The 23,283-nt window shown below is 42.2% G+C and overlaps 1 protein-coding gene and 1 pseudogene across 1 annotated transcript in view; both read left to right on the forward strand.

Moving 5' to 3' along the window:
- Positions 1–23,283, forward strand: part of sgca (sarcoglycan, alpha) — a 60,794-nt gene that overhangs the window by 23,629 nt on the left and 13,882 nt on the right. The window contains exons 6-8 of the mRNA XM_080213324.1: positions 13,177–13,330; positions 15,327–15,538; positions 22,012–22,038. Coding sequence (XP_080069450.1) covers positions 13,177–13,330; positions 15,327–15,538; positions 22,012–22,038 — 393 coding nt within the window. The remainder of the gene's footprint in view (positions 1–13,176; positions 13,331–15,326; positions 15,539–22,011; positions 22,039–23,283) is intronic.
- LOC145359349 (U2 spliceosomal RNA) lies at positions 4,705–4,880 on the forward strand (annotated as a pseudogene).

A 23,283-nucleotide genomic window follows, 5' to 3' on the forward strand; every position in this document is an offset into this window, starting at 1 on the left:
AGAACAAAGAAAAGTACGCACAGGAACAGGCCCTTTGGCCCCACAAGCCTGCGCCAACCATGATGCCTGCCTAAACTAAAACCATATGCACTTACGGCGCCCATATTCTTCCATTCCCGACCTATTCATCTATTCGTCTAGTTGCTCCTTAAATGCTGCTATCATACCTGCTGCCACCACCTCCCCGGGCAGCGTGCTCCAGACATTCACCACTCTCTGTGTAAAAAGATTGCCTTGCATCTCTCCTCTAAATTTTTCCCCACGCGCCTTAAACCTATGTCCCCTAGTACTTGACTTTTCTAACCTAGGAAAGAGCATCTGACTATCCATTCTGTCCTTGCCACTCATAATCTTGTAAACCTCTATCAGGTCACCTTTCAACCTCCATTGCTCCAGTGAGAACAAACCAAGTTTATCCAATCTCTCCTCATAGTTAAAAGCCTCCAGACCAGGCAATGTCCTGGTAAACGTCTGCTGTACCCTCTCCAAATCATCCACCTCCTTCTGGTAGTGTGGTGACCAGAATTGTACACAATATTCTAAATGAGGCCTAATTAAGGTTCTATACAGCTGCAGCATGACTTGTGAATTTTTAGACTCAATGCCCTCACCAATGAAGATAAGCTGTATGCTGAATGCATGATGAAGTTCCTCTGACAATTTTTTTCTAATGGCTCTTAAACTCCAAAGGACTCAGCTTTGATCTACATTCAGTTCATCGCTCTGTGTGACATACTTCTGCCATTTCTCATCATCACACTCCTTAGGACTGCCATTGAACACTTTACTGAGCACCACTTTTCATGAGAGTTCTTTCACTAATTTCTCTGGCAGATGTTTGTGTATGTAAAGCAATTCACAGCTAACTCAGTGGCTAAAAATGGATCAGTTTTCAAGGGAAATGTTGAAAGGGAATCTATATTTGCATGATCTGCTGACTTAATCTCATTTTGATACCTAATTTTCAATCATCTGGTTCTCTTTGTTCAAAGATCACTTTGTGCTCTCTTAGCACATTCTCAATGTCAAACCTACTGATTCCTACTGTAAATAATCCAGTCCACTTTAACCATATTTTCTCCAGCCAATTCCTTCCCATCAGGGAGGCTTTGTTCTCTCCTACTACTACCAATGGCAAGTTATAACATGTATCATTGTATTCTATCCTAACATTAGGTTCACCTAACACTGTTATTTGAATAACACGTTTAAAGTTTTTAAAAAATTTTATTTGTCACAAGTAGACTTACATTAACACAGCAATGCAGTTACTGTGAAAATCCCCAATTTGCCACACTCTAGGGCCTGTTTAAGGTACACTGAGGGAGAAGTTAGCATGGCCAATGTACCTAACCTGTCTGTGTAGAGTTTGCACATTCTCCCCATATCTGCATTGGTATCCTTCGGGTGCTCCAGTTTCCTCCCAAACTCCAAAGATGTGCGAGTTAGGTTAGTTGGCCATGCTAAATTGACCATTACTGTCAGGGGCAATAGCAGAGTAAATACATAGGATTACAGGTATAGGGCCTGGGCGGATTGTTGTCAGGGCAGACTCGATGGGCTGAATGGCCTCCTTCTGCATTGTAGGAATTCTATGATTCTAACCAGCATGTCTTTTGGACTGTGGGAGGAACTGGGGAACCTGGAGTAAACCCACATAGACATGGGGAGAATGCGCAAACTCCAAACAGACAATGACCCAGGCTGGGAATCAAACAACTCTGAGGCAGCAATGTGAACACTGTGTAACTGTGCTGCCCTACTGGTCAGTTCTCACCAATTTTGCATGAGTAAGTGTAACTTAGGAATTTCTTGTACTCTCCTTCCAAGATAACAGACACTGCTGCAATTGTGTCAATGATTAAAGGAAGTTGTGAATCTCTGACTTTCATTTTTACTGTGGTTATATATTCAGCCCTATTATCCTCATCTTCCATGTGCTGTTTCTCTTGCTGTCTGGCTGAGTATAACCCTTGACTTTCTTGCTTGGTAACTCCTATTTCAAGGATTTCCAGACTCTTGAACTAGTTTTAAGTCCACCAAGATCTTGATTTAGCGTATGGTGCAACCTGGTGCTTCACAATGACCTGGAGTATTACCGTTTCCTCCTTTCCTGTATGTCATCTGGACATGCCCCACTTTCCGACAAGCGCTTTGACTGGAAATAGGGGCAGTTAAATGGTTGGTGGCCACCATGACACCAAAGTTCCAACTCTAGGACTTTGAACTTGCCTGCTACGGCCTGTACTGCATTGAAATCCAGTAGACCTCCCCTGCCTGCTCAGAGAAAGAACTCCCTTGCAATCGACACCTATCCCTTTCTGCCACATCTATGGCTAAACTTCATCGTAGGTCTCCTTCCACATCTGCTTATTACATTTACTCAAAGGTTTGATCTGGATTTTGTCGTTCTTTAGTTCTCCTACGGACCAAATCTCTATCTATGACTGATTACTAAGTTCATGCCATAGCCACTGTAACAAGGGGGTTTCTTTAATCTGTGCTACCATGCTGCCCCAGATCTGAGATGGTTAGAACTGCTGCTTCACAGCTCCAGGGACTGGGGTTCGATTCCCGGCTTGGGTCACTGTCTGTGTGGAGTTTGCACATTCTCCTCGTGTGTCTGCATGTGTTTCCTCTGGGCGCTCCGGTTTCCTCCCACAGTCCAAAGATGTGCGGGCTATGTTGATTGGCTATGCTAAAAATTGCCATTAGTGTCCTGAGATGCATAGGTTAGAGGGATTAGTGGGTAAATATGTAGGGATATGGGGGTAGAGCGTGGGTGGGATTGTAGTCGGTGCAGACTTGATGGGCCGAATGGCCTTTTTCTGTACTGTAGGGATTCTAAGCCTATTCTCAGTCCATTAAACTGGAATTCTTCCATTTTGAGACTAAATGCCGTGCAAACTAGAATGGTGGGATCCCGTGCTAGAACCTGCACTTGGAAACACATTAATCACGTGCAGGGGAATTCCCCTCTGACCCTCTTGGTGGGCCAGCAGCTGATTCATCCAGCTGCCCTCAGCTGATGGGTTGGAATGTCCCGGCACCTTATTTAAACACCAATCCCGCACACTCATATCACTCCCTCCAGCCCATCTGTCCTCAGTAGATCATGCAGGATGTCAGCAATCCAGAGGGAAAAGACCAGCAGCCCCAAAACGAAATCTGTTTCTCAAGTCAACCACTCTCCCCCGAACTCATCATCTGTGAGGTGTCCATGCCCCACTTAGACCTCCATCCACCACATCTTGATTCTTTGTGTAACCCCTTCCAGTAAGAACATAAGAACATAAGAAATAGGAGCAATGTGTCATCCCTTGGACCCCCTTTTTGTGGGCTTTCCATGCAGCCTTGCCAGGGTCCAGTTCCCCTCCCCTTGGTCTTCCCTCTGCCATCCATAGCGTAACTGTAATCTGAGATATATCATTGCAGCTATAAAGAGCCATCTTTTGCAGCAACAGTCAATGGGCAGAATTCTCCCAAATTGGTGCTGGGTTTGGTGCTGGATGATGGAGAATCCAGCGAGAGCCAAAATGTTGGAAACCTGCTACACAAAATTACATTGCCAGTTCTCCCAGTGGCAGGTTAATGGCGGCTCAATCCTCCGGCGTGAATGCTATTTGCATTAATTTACATTTCATGAATGCTTATTAAACAGCCGCCTGCCAGTGTCCCATCAGACTTTCCAATCTTGCATCATGCCAGCCAGAAACCATGTCAGCGTCAAACCCGATTGCTCACGAGGAGTGTGTACAAACTGGTCCTTACTTAGCACGAGAGCTCGAGGTGAGTACAACAGAGCCTTTCGACCACAGTGCTGCGCTGATTCTGATGCATTGAAGTCACCCTGTCGAAGGAGACCGAGTCCTGCCCTCCATCTCCATGCCCAGTTGGGTCTTCATGGACAGCACGATACCCATGCACCCTCCTGTGTCACCATCTTGGTCCATTACAACCCCTGGGGCTGGGGAATGTAGGGGTCTCCTTGTCCCTGGTGCCATACACCAGTGTCAATCTGGACAGCAGTATGCAGCAGGACTTATGCAGTCACCACAACAAAGGCTGAAAATTCAACAGGGGTGAAATGCAAAGGGAGTGGGGTTGGTGGTGGCCTGATGAAGGCAAGTGGGGCAATATGGAAGGAAGGCTATGCTGGGGTGGGGGGAGGGGGGAGGTAGGTAGGGCGAGGGCCCATGATGACAGGCAGAAAGAGGTGGGTTGACAGCTGCTGCACAAGATGGATCTTTATAGATGCAACGACAGATCTCAGATTATAGTCATGCTTTTGATGTTCGACAGGTTTGTTCAATCATGTGACACCTTCTATTACCTAATCTCTCTATGTGAAATAAATGCTTGCAAAGTTTTGTGTGTGAAACTTGAATTATTTTCGTAGCTTAAGCAAGCTTTTAGGGGGTTAAATTCCTCACCCGAAATGCAGCAGAAACGCTACAGAAACCAGAGGACGCTGATATGAATGGATTTCTGTGGCAGTTCCATTAAAGTTCCACCAGCCAAGCAAGCTGTCCCCTGATGAAATTCTCCCAATGTCTAAAAAAAGTCTCATTTTGTGTGGACTGCTCAACGTTGAGTCTGAATGGCTCCGAACTGCTTCCAATGTATTTATGTCATTCCTTAAATAAGGAGACCAATATTGTACACAGTATTCCAAATTTGGTTTCACCAATGGCCTGCATAATTAAAGCTTCTTGGCCTTTTGGCTAAGATCAAGTGTAGTATGCTGTGCTTGGTTGAAGTCATTAGGTTACATGTTAGTTTCATTTTAAGCAATTTTTAAAAGCGGCATCTTGGCCTTTTGGCTAAGATGCAAATGAGCTCAAGCCTTGGAGGAGGAGCTATACCTGCTCCAATCAGCTTGGGTCATGTAGATCAAGCCCAAGACAGGGCTTGATCTTGTCAGTTTGGATTGGGAATGTCTCAACTTGTTGACACTCTGAATTGGATTTAATTTGATTGAATTGGAATAAAAACAAAAAAAAATTAAAGCATAACCTCCCTCCTTTTGTATTCAATTTCCTTTGCAATAACTGATCAGAAGACTAATAAAAAAAAGTAGCATACTATCTAAATGGTGAGAACTCTGAGATGCAGAGGGATCTGAGTGTTCAAGTGCATGGATCTCAGAAGGTTAGTATGTAAGTACAGCAAGTAATGAATAAAGTTAATAGAACATTGTCAGTTATTGCAGGGGAAATTGAATACAAAAGTAGGGAGGTTATGCTTCAGTTATATGGGGCATTCGTGAGACCATATTTGGAGTACTGTGTACAATATTGGCCCCCTTATTAAAGGAAGGGTATAAATACATTGGAAGCAGTTCAGAGATGGTTTATAGACTAATACCTGGAATGGGCAGGTTGTCTTAGGAGGAAAGGTTGGACAGGTTAGGCTGTATCCCCTGGAGTTTAGAAGAATAAGAGGTGACTTGATTGAAGCATATAAGATCCTGAGGGGTCTTGATAGGATAGATGTGGGAGAATGAGAATTAGGGGGCCATTGTTTAATAATAAGAGGTCATCTATTTAAGACAGAGATGAGGAGAATTATTTTCTCCCAGAGAACAGTAAGCCTTTGGAGCTCTCCTCCTCAAAAGGTGGTGGAAGCAGAGTCTTTGGATATATTTAAGGCAGAGGTGGATAGATTCTTGATAAACGAAGGGCGAAAGGCTTGGGAGTAGGCAGGAATGTGAGGTTGAGTTACAATGAAATCAGCCATGATCTTATTGAATGGTGGAGTAGGCTTGAGGGGCTGAGTGTTCTCTTTGTGCTCCTAATCCATATGGTGTGAAAACGATCACTGGATTTTGCCTGCAGTTTTAAAATCTATGGGATGTTGTTTGGGGACATTTAACTCACAAGATAGGAAAAGAGAGGGATATGGAACTGGGTAAATTTAAAGATAATGATGTCTAGCCATTAAGATACTTAAGTGGGTATTTTATTTAATAAACATTTATTTTGTTAAAAATCATCTCAAAAACGTCTGGGAAATCCTTTACTGGCCTTCACAGCTTTCATCACTTAATATCAAATTGCAAAATGCAGCTGAGAGCAACTGTTCCAAACATCTCTTCTGGGATTTGTAATACCCGAATATGCTTCTTTTTTATTAGTCCTGTCTAAAAGGAAAGTTCACATTTTCCCACATTGTATTCCTTTTGCCAAATCTTTGCCCACTCACTTAATCTGTCTACGTTCTTTTGTAGCCTCCTTACATCCCCTTCACAACTTACCTTCCTATCTGTCTTTGTGTCATCAACTAATATAGCAACCTTATACCTTCAGTCCCTTTATCCAAATCATTGATATTAATTGTAAACAGTTGAGATCCCAGCACTGATCCTTGTGGCCCACCATTAGTTACACCTTGTCAACCAATAAATGACCATTTATACCTACTGTCCATTTCCTGCTGCAAGCCAATCTTCTATCCCTGCCAATATGTTACCCCCATATCAATAACTTCTATTTTTCACAGCCACATTTGAGGTAGCACCTTAGTAAATGTGTTCTGGAAATTGAAATACATTACATCCACAGCACATGTTATTTCTTCAACAAACTCCAATAAATCGGTTAAACCTGATTTCCCTCTCACGAAACCATGTCCAAATGATTGGAAATCATTACAAATTATTTTTAAATGTAAACATACATGGACATCCAAAAAAATGTAGGACAGGAAAGAACCATAGGGGCGGCACAGTGGTTAGCACCGCAACCTTACAGTGCCAAGGACCTGGGTTTGATTCCTGGCTTGGATCTCTGTGCGGACTTTACACGTTCTCCTTATGTCTATGTGGATTTCCTCTGGGTGCTCCGGTTTCCTCCCACAGTCTGAAAGACGTGCTAGTTAGATGCATTGACCCGAATAGGTGCTGGAATCTGGGAATTTCACAGTAACTTAATTGTAGTGTTAATGTAAGTCTTACTTGTGACTAATAAATTAACTTTAACTTTTGACCAGTTGCTAAAGATCATGCCTCGCTACTGACTTCTAAACCCCATTATCCCATCCATGTTCCAATGCACCTGAATACCTAATTCTCTTTTGAAATAGTTTTGTAACACTTGATGTGGAGGTGCCGGCATTGGATTGGGGTGGAATAGCAGAAAGTCTCACAACACCAGGTTAAAGTCCAACAGGTTTATCTGGAATCACAAGCTTTCAGAGCACTGCTCTGCTCTGCTCTTGTAACACTGTTCATGGATCTTCAATGATTTGTGAGCTAGACTATCCAGCTCCTTCTCTATCTCAGTGACTTTATTAAGCATGTACATTGTTGCTGTCGCTCCTAACCAAATGCATAACACCACTATGAGTCGTGATTAGAACACTGCCCAGTTCTGCCCTCCATATTATGAGGGCCATAAAGGGTTTACAAGGATAGTGCCATAACTGAGAGTTTAAACTATCGGGAAAAACTGAACAAGGTAGGGCACTTTTCTCTAGAAAAGAGAGGACGCGGGGTGACCTAATAGAGATTTTTGTTCTCTAGGATTTGATAGGGTAGACATAGAGAAAATGGGCAGGATTTTTCCAACCACACTCGCCCCAATGCTGGAACATCCTGCCTGAGATCAACGGACCTTTGCATTCAGCCCAATGCTTCTGTTTGTTGCGGATTGGGAGTTCAAAACTATATAGAATAGTCACTAATAATTGCAGTAACGAATTCAAATGATACATCTTTCCCCAGAGAGTGATTAGAATCTGGAACCTGTTACCACATGGTTAGTGAGGGAAATAATATAGATACATTTAAAGGAAAATGACATAACTACATAGGAGATAAAGGGAGTGGAAGGCCATGCTTACTGTGTTAGAAGTAGGATGGGTGGACATTTGTGTACAGCATACACATTAGTTAGGCTGAAAAGTCTGTCTCTGTGATGTAATTTCTATGTAATGCACAACTGGTTTAAAGGAAATATGCCAGTTCTGTCATACCCAGGTCTGCTTGCAATCTATTTTTTATCTAAGGCTTTGACAGCTGCGTAAAAGTGTTGAACTCCAGAGGTGGGATGAAAGTATCTGCCCTTTTGATAACTAGGCTGCATTTGACTGAGTGTGGCTTCAGGGAGCCTGAGCAAACCTGGAGTCAGTGGGAACCAGGGAGAAAACACTCTGCTTGTTGGATTCATACCTAACAACTCCAAACCAAATTTAAACAAGCTATATTTACTGTGAGGAATTAATGAGTGGAATTGACTCTTGAAAATTTACAAAAGAAAATTAATTGCCTCAAAATTTCATGGCTCGTAATGTGCACCTTACAGCCCTGAGCTGTGGAATTTGCATTTGCACCCAGGCGAGCGAGAAAAGCATTGCAGCTTTTCTCTAAAGACTGTCACTCTTAGTACCAGTAGGTGGCATGCGTATAAAGGAAGAAGTATTACACATGTTATTAGTGTCAAATTTCATTTCTTTGACATTCCAGCTCACCGAAGCTAAAAGAGTGAGAAGGTGACTCCAGCCCCACAGAACGAGCTCAGTTCCCAAAATATTCAAAATAACCTTCTGGAAAATTTGGGATTCTTTTTTAAAAGAAAAATTTGCTCTAAACTTCTCTCAAAGGAACAGCAATACGACTGTAAAATTCTGGCCACGTTGGTCTTGGCATTTCTGAAACCTAAACTGCGGGGGAACTAATTGACGATCCAACAAATTAAAGTGGATTCTTTTTTTAAAATTTCAGAATGGAAACTTCTGAATTTCTAAGATGTCCCCTCCCATGATATGCCTGTTAGGATATAGTAATGAAGACAATTGCTTTTATGTTCAAAATGTACTAAGGAAAAGTTGCAATGTAAAATATTATGTGCATATGTTGCCAGGCTCAGCTGAAATTGGGATATGTTGAGCCTGAAATTTAAGTAGCATCACAGCAGCAAACAACGTTTTGGAACAAATTATTGACATCCAGTTTAATCGGCCTTAGGCTCACCACAGGCTGACTGTGGGAGTTGAGAGATTTTTACAACACCCTCTCTTTCAGCTTAACAGCAAGAGCTTCTCAAAAGCAGAGTTAGCATTCTGGATGAACATACCTTTGTGAAAGAGTTAATAATCACACAAGTTCGGCCATACTAAAGTCTCCCTCAGCGTACCCGAACAGGCGCTGGATTGTGGCGACTAGGGGATTTTCGCAGTAACTTCATTGCAGTGTTAATGTAAGCTGGCATGTACTAATAAATAAACTTTAAAAATCACATAAGCTGCCAGCGGAATCTCACTCATACCGAGAAAACTATGTGCAAACAACAGGTCTTGATTAAAGCAGACTCAGATAAGAGTCAAGGACCATTTAATTCGATGATGTGGAGCTGCAGGTAAGGTTTGCCCATTAGAACAAGGGACAATGGAAAGGGAGGTTAATATACAATTGGTCAGAGATATAGCTATCACTGCTAGACATTTTCTTGATTCTTACGTGGGACATGGACATTACTTGCCAGCACTTATTGCCCATCCTTAGTTGCCTTTGACTGAATGGTTTGCCAGGATATTTCAGAGCGCAGTTGAGAGTCAACCACATTGATGCGGTTCTGGAGTCACATGTAGACCAGACCAGGTGAGGAAGGCAGATTTCCTTCCCTGAAGGACATAGTGAACCAAACCGGTTTTTCTGACAATCGATAATGGTTTCATGGTCATCAGTAGATTCTGAACTCCAGATTTTTTTTTAACTGAATTCAAATTCTACGATCTGCCTCAGTGGGATTCAAATTCGGGTCCCCAAAAAACATTAGCTGATATTATAATTAGGAAAATGCGCACAAGTTTTAATTGGACAACTATCTCCTTATGTTTGCATGATGAAAACCTCTTCGATAGTTTTGAGTGGATACAAATATAATTTCCATGCAAATATAAATCTTTGATTGGGATATGCTAATTTCTTGTAACTGGATCGTAACAATAAATGACTGTCTAATTCCTGGATTAAGATCTTTTTCCTCATGAACCATTAGTTGGAGCACTGGAACTGGCTTCTTACTACATAGTTCAAATTAAAATCCCTGCCTGAAAGTCCATTTGATGCTAAGTGCAGGACGGACTTCAAACTGGGAGTGTTTCAGATCCAATTTTCAGACCTGTTCTGAGGCACCCCTCCATACGCACCTTGCCCCAAAAAAAATCAGTGAGTCCAAATTGTGTTGCGCAAGCCTATGGACAGGGCTTATCACACCCAAAATCCTGCAGCTTCAATCGGCACCTCCAACTGTGCATGCGCAGACTGGGAATAGCCCAGACCAAACATGGGTCCCTACCCTACCCCCTTACCCCCCACCAATCTCAGGTAGAGTGACAGGGGACCCCCTTTCACCCCCACTGATCTCAAGCTGCAGACTCAATGGGCTGAATGGCCTTCTTCTGCATTGAATTGATTCTATGATTCCCATGATTCTGATTGGCCCTGAATCTGTGATCCCATTGATCCACTGACCTGGTTGGTTTAATGGCACATATCTGTCTTTGAAAGTCCTGTGAGTCAGCAACCCAAATCCTGGATGCCAGAGTTTGAAAGCCAGGATAAAAATTATTGTCTACTCTGTTCAAAGCTGCTCCCATGGAGGAAGTGAGGCTAATTGTCCTGAGCTGTTTGCTGCAGCATTGAAGTAGCCATGGGCTTCATTGATACTGAAATTAATAACATGCTTCTAATGTTGTCACAAATGAAAGTCACATCTATCACACATCCTCAGGAACTGACCTCAGAGCCAATATGTAGGTGTGACCTGCCTCAAAAATCCTTAGTTCTGATTCCCACAAATCCGAAGCTTACAGCAATCAGCACTTTGGTCTTAGGAAGATGAGATATCCTCAACCATTTCCCATTTCACATACTGTGGGAATATAACTTTCTCACTTACACAATCAAACTGGGGTGGCACAGTGGTTGTGGTTGTGGTTGTCCATTCTATCACAGGGATTGCATTGGTAACTCTGTAGGTGTGAAACCACCAACTTGGCATCACCATTGTGTGCCAACCCTACCCAGAGGTGAGCAGACTGCCTCATTATCTGGTCTGTGGCCTTTCCTCAGAATCTGTGAGCTCCTTAATATCAGGGATATCTTCCTCTGGGTGTGCATGTTTTATTAGACATTGTGTACAAGTTGTATTTCCTGATGTGACTGAATTAATTAGAAATTGGCAATTCCAGGTTGACTCCTAGTTGAAGTTCAGAAAAAGATTTTAAGGTTGCACAGATGAGTGAATGCTGTTGGGGAATGCCTATACACATTATAAGACCCCAGGTTTGTGGCCTATTTAACTAGGGTGTAGCGTGAACCAACAATGTGCAAAAAAAAGTATCTAAATTGAAGAAAAACTTCTCAAACTGCTTCTCAGAGATAAGATTAAAAAATGGACTACAAGACAAAGAAGGGCTTCTCAGTTTGGTTAAAGAGATGAGTTTTAAGGAGGAGAGAGAAATGGAGATGCAAAGGGAATTAGTAAAATAGTTTCAAAATGTGGTCTGAAGACGGAAAGAAGAGAAAAAGAGAGTCACATAAATGTGTCAGATGAAAAGAATTGAGAGTTTAGTGGGGGATTTGTTTGGGTGTTTTCAGTGTTGTCGAGAGATAACGAAAGGTCATGGGCGATTTAATCCGAAAGGCGACTGGGAAGCTGGAGCATTAAGCAAACGGGAATTAGGGCAATAGAGGACAAGGGAATTTGTTTTTGAGTTTGTGTCAGGAGCTAAAGAAAAGTATTTTGGTCTTCCCAGTATTTACCTGGAGAAAATTGTAGTTCCTCCAAGACTGGACATTGGACACAATCCAATTTCATAAAGAGAATAGAGGAGTGGGGAGATGTGATGGACAGGTATTGCTGTGCACCCTAAGCATATATTTCTAAGTCTACCCCATGTCTGCCAATGATGAAGCCAAAGAGTAGTATCTGTCTGAAAGAGGAGGGTCTGAGAAACAGGACTACTGAGATAATAATGAGTCGATACGTTACGGTGCTGTCTTGATGTTTTTCTTGTTGTATTTAAAACTATTGTTCCCCTTTAGTAGCCAGACAAAATCACGGAGTGGTTTCAAGATGATTTATTGATGAACTACAGTGCTACAGGACTCTGACTAAGTCATACAGGCCAGTCAGAGTGCAGAATTGAGTAATACACAAGCAATTATTGTTTCAAATTCAATTACAAGTAATTAGTATTTATCAATTAAAGTATTAATTAAGGTTACAACATTCATACTTTGAGGTATAATGTCCAATTATAACTTGTGCATGTTATGTCATCAAGAAATGACAGCCATATCTCTGTCCAATGGTATATAAAACACCCTTTCCATTGTTCCTTCTTCTAATGGGCAAACATGAGCTGCCTTGTGCCTTGACTCTTATCTGGGTGTGCTTTAGTTGAGACCTGTGGTTTGCACAAACCTGTAGTTTGCCCTGTGTGACTGAGATAGAGCTCGCAGCTTATGTGATTTTTTAAGCTTGTGTGATTATTAACCCTTTCTGGGAGAGAGGAGAGATGAGGTAAGTGATTCGCTGACAATATTTGCATTGGTATGAATGGGACTGAACAAGGGTAGTCTTCCAGAGCAGGACATTGGAGGAGAAACATTTTAGAAGGGTTGTCTGATTGACTTGATAACTAAAAAGTAACAGGGGACCTCACAGAATGTCTTAGTCTAATATGCACGATGACATGATACTAGGCACTACTGAACTATTTCTTTGAAATTTACCATCCAAAGAAATCTAATGTTCTGTGTTCCTCTAGAGTAACAGCAACAATGACATTGATTTAACATAGGAAACATCCCAAAGAACTTCAAGGAAACATCAGATTTCTGTTAGCGAGGTATATCCAAATGTCTTCTTTGATTTCTGGAGCCTTTGTTAAATGTTTGTTGTTGCAGAATTCCTTCCAAGGAGAATACTGGATCCTTCTCAATGATAACAAAACAAAAACACATCAATAAACAAGATGCATTATTGTCTTTAAAAATGCTATTTGTGTCAAAAAGAGTGCCTAGCGTTGAATGTAACTCTATGAAACAAAAATGTCTTCACCAGATTTGTAATTTTTAAAATCTGCTTGGCCTAATGCAGTTATTTTTAAAATCTTACTCTAATTAACAATAAACACAACATGATAAGCTTGTTTTTTTTTAAACAGCGTGTACATAAAGGTTGGTTCCAATGTTCCCTTTCCCTCGTGCCTGGAGGAGGAAGCACGCCCTAATGAACAGTGCACTGACCAACTAGAACCCATCAGCTGTGAGGATAGCTTTAGTCCTCATTTTATTATTAACTGGTGTAATATTACATTGGTGAGTATTTTTGTCTGGCAAAGTTTATGACAAGTCACAAACCATTCTCAAAATATATTCTGCAACAAAATGTCCCTCCCTCTATCTAAAAGCTCTGAAAGTTTAAAACTGCAACAAAGTTACTGTGAAAATCCCCAAGTCGCCACACTCCAATGCTTGTTCAGGCACACTGAGGGGGAATTTAGCATGGCCAATGCTATTTTGTCTCCTTACAGATGCTGCCAGACTTGCTGAGATTTTCCAGCATATTCTCTTTTGACAACTAACCAGCATGTCTTTCAGACTGTGGGAGGAAACCAGAGCCCCCGGAGGAAACTCATGCAGACATGGGGAGAATGTGCAGACTCAAGCCGGGAATCAAACCTGGCGTTGTGAGGCAGCAGGGCTAACCACTGTGCCACCATGCTGCCCTGTACTGGAGGGTTTTGAATAAAGCTTATGTAGATTTTTATTGAATGAAGTTTTAGATCAAGGAAACCACCAAAATGAAAGCCAACAAATGTTTCAGAATTCTACAGTTCAGTTGCCAGAGTTTGCTGAGAGCAAATTATTAGATTTGCATTTGCCCATAAACTTTCTAGAGGTTTTGCAGTGCAAATATGGTTAAACCAGATAAAGAAACCTACTGCAGTTTGGTTAGAGAGAAATTGAGCTGTTGACATTCAGGAAGAAGTCTCAGGACACCAGGTTAAAGTCGAACAGGTTTATTTGGTAGCAAATGCCACTAGCTTTTGGGGCTCTGTAGAGAAAGATCAACTTAGTGCGAGGTAGGTCCATTCAAAAGTCTGATGGCAGCAGAGAAGAAGCTGTTCTTGAGTCAGTTGGTATGTGACCTCAGACTTTTCTATCTTTTTCCTGACGGAAGAAGGTGGAAGAGAGAATGTCCAGGGTGCGTGGGATCCTTGATTATGCTGGCTGCTTTTCCGAGGCAGCGGGAAATGTAGACAGAGTCAATGGATGGGAGGCTAGTTTGCGTGACGGACTGGGCTTCATTCATGACCCTTTGTAGTTTCTTGCGGACTTGGGCAGAGCAGGAGCCATACCAAGCTGTGATACAACCAGAAAGAATGCTCTCTATAGTGCATCTGTAAAAGTTGGTGAGAATCGTAGCTGACGTGCCAAACTTCCTTAGTCTTCTGAGTAATGTAAACCTACTTGTGACACTAATAAATCAACTTAAAACTTAAGCAGCATATAGAAAGTAGCATATCCCATCTCAATGGAGTGACCCCTTGGTGGGGGTTGGTGGGCGGGGGATGCGTGAGACAGGCAGGAGATTAAAATCACAGGAATGGGAGGTATGGCAGGTGACATACTTAAATAAATATTTCAAAAATGCGTATGTGAATATAGTTACAAAAAGTAAGATTGCCATATTTGTAAGAAAACAAGACAGTGGTGGCCCATGGAGACTGGTGGGGGCTATAGTATTATTTTTCGAAAATTGAACATAGTCTAAGATGGGTGCGTGAGAGGATACAAAACTGAGCTGTAGTTTAACTACTGGTGGAAGAATGTAGTTACATTGTGAAAAGTTTACTTAGGCTATTATGCGGACACAGGAGATAATGCGAAAAGTTGAGGAGGTGTATGTAGATGAAAGAGCTTCATATGTGTATTTATCTGTTTCTTATATCTGTACATGTGCTCACATGTTTCACACAAGGGCGGCACGGTGGCACAGTGGTTAACACTGCTGCCTCACAGTACCAAGGATCTGGGTTTGATTCCCGGTTTGGGTCGCCGTCTGTGTGAAGCTTGCATGTCCTCCCCATATCTGCATGGGCTTCCTCTGGGTGCTCAGGTTTCCTCCCACAGTCTGAAAGACGTGTTGGTTAGATGGATCGGCCCTGCTAAATTCTCCCTCACTGTGCCTGAACAGACACCGGTGTGTGGCGACTAGGATACTTTCACAGTAACTTCATGACCCTTTGTTAATGTCAGCCTACTTGTGACCAATAAATAAATAAATAAACTGCCATTTTTTGCTTCACAGATTGATAAATCCATATCTGATATCCCTGAGGCTGATGTGATTCCTGGAGATGGTGTCCTTACTGATGGCGGAGAATACGACCCACCTTCAAATTCTCTTGAGGACAGGGACTACTTCTTGGACTATGTGATTACAATAACCGTCCCATTAGCAATTGGCCTGATCCTGTGTCTCATCCTTGCTTATATAATGTGCTGTCGTCGAGAGGGCCTGTAAGTTTTGTTTTAACAATTTAAATAGAGTATCTCATAGTTTGGTTACCTGTGAATTATTATGTTTAACATTCCAACGTATTCTGAGATTTAAGATTAAAAGGAAGGAATTCCCAATTTATATCAGTGCCACAAAACACTTCACAGCCTATTGAGGGTACTCACTGCAGTAAGGGAGAGAAATGAAACACCACTCTATGCACTATATCATCCGACAAACAGCAGTGTGATAAATGAGTGGATTATGGGGGGAATATTTTAACTAGGCACCTCAGAGTGTAACTGGTGTTGTGGATCTGTCTCGCATTGTAAATACTCCCTGACCTTCATTTCCATTGGTTTCTGTGATGGGAGGCTAAGCTGCAATGCCAGTTTCAGATAAAGATGGCATATCTATGCCAATCTGTTTATTAATATATGTCGAAGGATAACCCTTGTGAGACTCTGGTGCCCTTCTTTGAACAGTGCCATGGGACCCTTCTCTGAGGGTGGTAGAAGAGGTTTTAAACGTACATCTCACCTGAAAGTCTATGCTGATCATTGTAATTGAATTTTTATTGGCACTGAAGGCCTTAACATTGCAATCGTTGCTTGGTACTAAGTTTAATTTATTGGCAATTGTAAATTAGGATACGCAATCAAAACTTAATAATGATTTTAAAATTTCAAGAAACCTCTTCTCGTGAAGGAATTTATGCTAACAATTGGTCAACAATGGGACACCGCATCTCGCTGAATTCAGGAGACAATGGCAACCACATCTTTTTAGTTAAATCTTTTTTTTAAAACATTTGGAACAACATAAGGAGCTTTATTCAGTGACATTTCGTGCAGTCAACACCAAAAGGAAGGTCATTTACAACAAAAATGGTAACTAAAAAGACCCAATAAAGCTTCCCACCTTCATCACATGCCATAGGATTGTAAGGAATGAATCAATTACAAAGTACAAAGAAAATTACAGCACAGGAACAGGCCCTTTGGCCCTCCAAGCCTGCACCGACCATGCTGCCCATTTGAACTAAAACCCCCTACCCTTCCAGGGATCATATCCCTCTATTCCCATCCTATTCATGTATTTGTCAAGGCACCACTTAAAAGTCACTATCATATCTGCTTCCACTACCTCCCCCGGCAGCGAGTTCCAATTACTTGTTATGAAATGTAGTAATCAAAGGAAACTAGAGTCTAAGACCATTGGTCAGAAGGACATGATAAGGTACTATGCTATCAGAGAAAAGTCTGATGTGGATGTATGACATGATTGCCAAAATCTTCAAACTTCAACCAGACAGAAAATCTCTATTCTAATGTGGAGTCCTTATTGACAGATAAATTGAAATTGTAGTTTCCCCTTCCGAGATATACTAGAACTATAGTGACTAATATTCATAGAAGTTTAGAAGAGTGGAAGAGGTTCTCATAGAAACTTGTAAAATTCCAAAGGATTAGACAGGGTAGATTCAGAAAGAATGTTCCCAATGGTGGGGGAGTCCAGAACCAGGGGGCATAGTTTGAGAATAGAATTAGAGAATGATAGAGTGCAGCAGAGACCCTTCAGCACATTGAGTCTGCACTGATGCATGAAAGGCCCTGACCTTTTTTTTATTCATTCATGGGACATGGGCATTGCTGACTGGTCAGTATTTATTGCCCATCCCTAAATGCTCTTGAACTGAGTGGCTTGCTAGGCCATTTAAGAGTCAATCACATTCTGTTGCTCTGGAGTCACATGTAGACCAGACCAGGTAAGGACAGCAGATTTCCTTCTCTAAAGGACATTAATGGACTAGATGGGTTTTTCCGACAATTGACAATGGTTTCATGGTCATCATTAGATTCTTAATTCCAGATTTTTATTTATTGAATTCAAATTCCACCATCTGCCATGGCAGGATTCGAACCCAGGTCCTCAGAACATTAGCTGAGTTTCTGGATTAATAGTCTAGCGATAGAACCACTAGGCTATTGCCCACCTAATCCCACTTGCCAGCACTTGGCCCAAAAGCATGAGTGTTATGGCATGCCATGAATGCATCAAGGTACTTTTTAAACGATGTGAGGCATCCTGCCTCCACCACCCTCCCAGGCAACACATTCCGGACCACCACCATGCGGGTAAAGAGGTAAACATTTTAGAACTTGTGAGAAACACAGCTCACAGTTGAACAATTTAGTCAAGTCAAGTTCTGAAGGAGCAAGATTTTATTTGTCGTTCTTGCAAGACCGGGTGTCTAGTCAAAATAGGCACACCTTACATAGATTTGCAGCACATTTTATACTGTTTTTCAAACATTGTGATGGCTTGTATTGTGTTATTCCCCCTTATTTGGCTGTTAACCTTGTTAACTTTAAACACTGTAAATGGCTTGTATTGTGTCATTCCTTCAATTAACACTCTCTCAACTCCCATTTTGCGCTTAATCTCATCACTGCGGTTATCTGTTTCGTGTAACCTAGTTAACTGTCTGTCATGTGCCTCCCCCTTTCTGTATGCTGCTGAACTCGTCCATCACTGCTGATTGTACTGTTAGCTCTTGCAGCCTTAAAAATTACACTACTTCTCACAAACTGGGTGAGGAGAAATTTCTTCATCCAGAGAGTGGTGAGTGTGTGGAATTCACTACCACAGATAGTAGTTGAGACCAAAACTTTCTCTGATTTCATGAAGAAATTAGATATAGCCTAAAGGGATCAAAGGGTATTGAATTTGATGATCAGCCATGATCAAAATGAATGACAGAGTGGGCTCAAAGGGCTGAATGCGCTATTCCTGTTTCTAGTTTCTATGGTTCTAAATGGGAAAGCAAAGCAGAATAATTTGATGTCATTAGACCACAAAAACAATATTTTATTTACATGAGTGAATCCTTTATACAACCATTCATAACTTCACTATTCTTACAATTTTGTCTTTCACACAACAGTATTTTCTGCTTTATTCAATTTTGCTGCATGTTTGTTTTTCTCATTTCCACACATTAGACATTGTCTTCTTCCAAATTCGTTATGTAGCTTGTTACCACTTTATTTGCTGCTATTGGACTTCAAGCAAGGAATCAATTAGCAAGACTCATTTTCAGTCAGTGAAATGGAATGATCCAGGAATATAGGAGAATCCACAATTTGCTTTCAGTTACCATGGAGACGTGTGAACTGTTGCTGGATCCACCACCAGGCCTCAATCTTTTGGTTGCTTCTGCACTAAGAGATGAAATGTCACAATCAGCAGATGATCTTTTTACAAATTCTCACTCTGTCTTTATTAAGAGTAAAGTGCAGAAGCCACGTAAAATGCTTCTGCATTTCATAGTGTCATAGAGTTTTACAGCACAGCGAAAGGCCCTTCAGCCCATCATGTTTGCACTGGCTGTCAAGCACCTATCTTAATCACATTTCCCAGCACTTGATCCGTAGCCTTGTTGGCTATAATGTTTCAAGTGCTCATCTAAATGCATTTTAAATGTTGTGAGGGGTTCCCACCTTGTAACAGCCATTCACACAGCGAGTTCCAGATTCCCACTATCCTCTCATGGAAAGGATGTTCCTAAAATCCCCTCTAGATCTCCTGCCCCTTGCCTTAAATCAATGCCCCCTGGCTATTAACTCCTCTACTAAGAGGAAAAGTTTCTTCCTATCTACGCTATCTACATACCTCATAATTCTGCATACCTCGATCAGGTCCCCCCCTCAGCCTTCCCTGTTCTAAGGGAAACAACCCCAGCCTAACCAGCTTCTCTTCGTAGCTGAAACGTCCCAGCCCAGGCAACATTCTAGTGAATCTCCTCCGCACCCTTTCTGGTACAATCACATCCTTCCTACAGTGTGGTGACTCCACTCAGTACTCCAGCTGTAACATAATGAGCCTTTTATATAGCTCCATCGTAAAAAACTCAATTATAGTTTTTCTGCAGAAAGTTACATATTTATAGAACATAGAACATAGAACATTACAGCGCAGAACAGGCCCTTCGGCCCACGATGTTGTGCGGACCAGTTTTTTTTTTAAAAAAGCACTGACCCACTAATCTAAACCAATCCCTTTTCGTCCATAAACCTATCCATAGATCTCTTAAATGCCCCCAAACTAGGCGCATTTACAACCGCAGCAGGCAGGGCATTCCAATCCCTCACCACCCTCTGGGTAAAGAACCTACCCCTGACATCCGTCCTATAACTACCACCCCTTAATTTAAAGCCATGCCCCCTCGTGCTAGCTTTCTCCATCCGAGGAAAAAGGCTATCACTATCCACCCTATCTAAACCTCTAATCATCTTATATGTTTCAATAAGATTATGGTAATGTTGACAGCGATGCAAGGAGATTTAACTCATGTTAAGATAAAGAGATGGTCAGTGCCTGGCACTTGTGTGGCGCAAATGTTACTTGCCACATGTCAGCCAAAATCTGGATATTACCCAGGTTTGCATTTGGACATGGACTGTTTCAGCATCTGTGGAGTTGTGAATGGTGCTGTGTATTGTGCAAACATCAACAAATATCCCCACTTCTGACCAGATGATGGAGTGAAGATCATTGAAGCAGCTGAAGGTTGTTGAGCCCAGGACACAGCCCTGGAAGAACACCTACAGTGATGTGTTCTGCAACTGAGATGATGTTGACATACTTTCTTATCTTGGCTACAGTACTCACAACCTCTTTATTTACTACACTCATAACATTGCCCTGCCCAGCCCTGCAATTACCGCACCACACGTCACTGAACTTCCTTCTCCTCATCACACTTACCACTATTTCAACCTTTTACTTATCATTCACAACCCACACACAAGTTGTCAGCTGACAGTCACGCTCTCCAAGTATCTCACAGGGCACACTTCCCTCTTTCTGGAAGGAGAAGATCACAAACAATATGAGTCTACAGGCTTTTACAAGAGAGTCAAAGCCATTTTGTATATCCTTCCTCTTAAGGAGAGTTTCCTTGCCGAATGGAGAGGTACAAAGTGGAGGCAGTGGCACTGCAAATGTCGAGGTTTCTTTATAACTGACTCTTCTTGCTTCTCCACATACTCAGCACGGTGAACTGCAGGGGCTTCAACACCTCTTTCCCTTTGATGTCACCCAGATTACAAGCTAACCATTGCAACTCTCTTTCATTTCAGCTGGTAGGAATGTTGATGCCCCTCAGTTAGCAGAGGAAGAGGGGTGGCACTGTGGCACAGTGGTTAGGATTGCTGCTTCAAAGCGCCAGGGGACCTGGGTTCGATTCCTAGCTTGGATCACTGTCTGTGCGGAAGTCTGTACTGTCTCTCTGTGACTGCACGGATTTCCTTCAGGTTCTCCTGCTTCGTCCCACAGTCAGAAAGATGTGGTGGTTAGGTGTATTGACCATGCTAAATTCTCCCTCAATGTACCTGAACAGGCGCAGCAGGGTAGCGAGTTGGGGATTTTCACAGTAACTTCACTGCAGTGTTAATATAGGCCTACTTGTGACACTAATAAATAAACTTTAAATGGGCAGTTCAAATTCACGAGGACAGCAAATTTTAAAAGAGCACCGATATGACTCTTGCAAGCACCAATTCAGATACTGACACTAAAGGATGCCCTTTAAAAGTTCAGTTGGAGGACATATTCCTGGTGATTTTATAGGCACGAATGCACAAGAGCCAAGGCAAGGGAGAAGGCCACCACAGTTTCCTGTTTGTAGAGCGGGGGATGAGGATGCAAACTGGTTCTGCTGAGGACTTGTAAAACACTCGATCGTCTCAGACAAATGAGGATTGCTAATGGACATACACCAAGGAATGCTAAGTGCACAGTGCAGCCTGCCAGGAAGCTCCCAAACAATATTAGCATGGGGGCAGTCTAACTCCAACTTCACTCATCCTTGTGCAGAGCACGGCGACCATTCTGTCCGACGGGAACATTGAGAATATGGGCACGTTCTCAATGCGCTGTGACACTCGGCAGAATTTACGGAGGATTAACTCTGGGGTGGAAACACAACCCAAGTTCCTCTACCCGCCCCCCTAGAGATACAAACATGAACTCAGCCCTCTCCAGGAATTTCAGGGCTGGACGGAGTCAAAAGGCTTAAACAAAGAAGAAGTTATAAGTGGTGCCAATGAGAGGAATGAATCGAGAAAGAAAAGAGCGATAAAGAAACAGCAACTGCAGGACCACACAGACATTTTGAGGCAGCAGTGAAAGAAAAATAAACTGCATTAAATCATGTGTTTCAACCTACCTCTGCAATAAACTAAGTGAGTAACTAAAAGTGTTGCTACAAAGGTTAAATTAATGGGACGGATTTCTCAAGTTGCATAAAGCTCATCTGATTAGATTTAATAAATTGCTTTACAATTACAATGCAAGGCCGATGTATCAATGTTGGCGATTAGCAGATGCTTCTATTTTGAATGTTTCACATTTTCAGGTGACCCTCTAATAATTTCCTCTTCCCTTCTCAATGGAAGTTATTGACCACTCTCAATTTGTTTATTTGCAGGGAAAAAAGAGATGCAAAGACATCGGAGTAAGTTGCTACTGTTTCTTTATCTTTCTCATTTACGAAAAACTCAGTTCTTGGGAAGAGAACTAGGTCTTTTGAATACAGTTTTATCGGGGGCGGCATGGTGGCACGGTGGATAGCTGGCTCACAGCACGCCAGGGACCTGGGTTTGATTGGGTGACTGACTGTGTGGAGCTTGCACTTTCTTTCTGTGTCTGTATGGGTTTCCTCCAGTGCTCCAGTTTCCACCCAGTGTCTAAAGTTATGCAGGTTGGGTGGTTTGGTTATGTTAAATTTCTGTTTCGTGTCCAAAGATGTGGTTAGATGGATTGGCCATGTTAAATTGCCCCTTAGTGTCCAATGATGTGTAGGTAAGGTGGATTAGCAAGGGTAAATGCATGGGGCTACTGGGGTAGGTCAGAAAGGTGGGCCTGGCTAAGAGGCTGTTTTGGAGAGTTGGTGCAGACTCGATGGGCCGAGTGGCCTCCTTCTACACTGTAGGAATTTTATCAACAGTCCACTGTGCGTGAAATAATGCAAAGTTTCTTCTTAAAGCTCTGAAGAAAGTCCATTGTTATATCATTGGCAAGCAGATAGTCAGCAAATTGTTTACAGGGATATATCAGGATGTAATATCAGAGGTGGCACAGTGGCCTAGTGGTTAGCACTGCTGCCTCACAGCACCAGGGACCCGTGTTCGATTCTGGTTTGGGTCACTGTCTGTGTGGAGATTGCACCTTCCCCTCTGGTGCTCTGGTTTTCTCCCACAGTCTGAAAGATGTGCTGGTTAGGTGCACTGACCCGAACAGGTGCCAGAGTGTGGTGACTAGCGGAATTTCACAGCGACAGTGTTAATGTAAGCCTTACTTGTGACTAATAAATAAACTGTAAAAAAGAATGGGTGTAAATGAGCAGAGAAAGCACACGAAACGGAGTTAACTTCCAGCTGAGCTGACTGAGAATGTCACAGAGCATCTTGGTGTTGGTCGCAATGTTCGTGACTAATGTAAGTGATGGTAAAGTCAGTGAGGGATTCCAAATCCAGTACTTATGGGTTGAGGACAATTGCCAAAGCAATCATGACATCAGGATGCCAGCAGAGAGTTTTGACAATTTGTCACTTGGAGCTATGAGTTGGAGGCAAGGTTATCACCTGTCTTCAACTTTCCTGCCTCTGGTTCAGTGCAGATTAATGGTACTTTCTCAACTGATGTGTTGAAACAAGTATCAAAAAAGATGACTGATGTATTAATTACCACGGCCAGAACT

The sequence above is a fragment of the Carcharhinus amblyrhynchos genome, chromosome 27 (assembly GCF_965287045.1).
Source record: "Carcharhinus amblyrhynchos chromosome 27, sCarAmb.v2.hapA, whole genome shotgun sequence".
In the NCBI taxonomy this organism is placed as follows: Eukaryota; Metazoa; Chordata; class Chondrichthyes; order Carcharhiniformes; family Carcharhinidae; genus Carcharhinus; species Carcharhinus amblyrhynchos.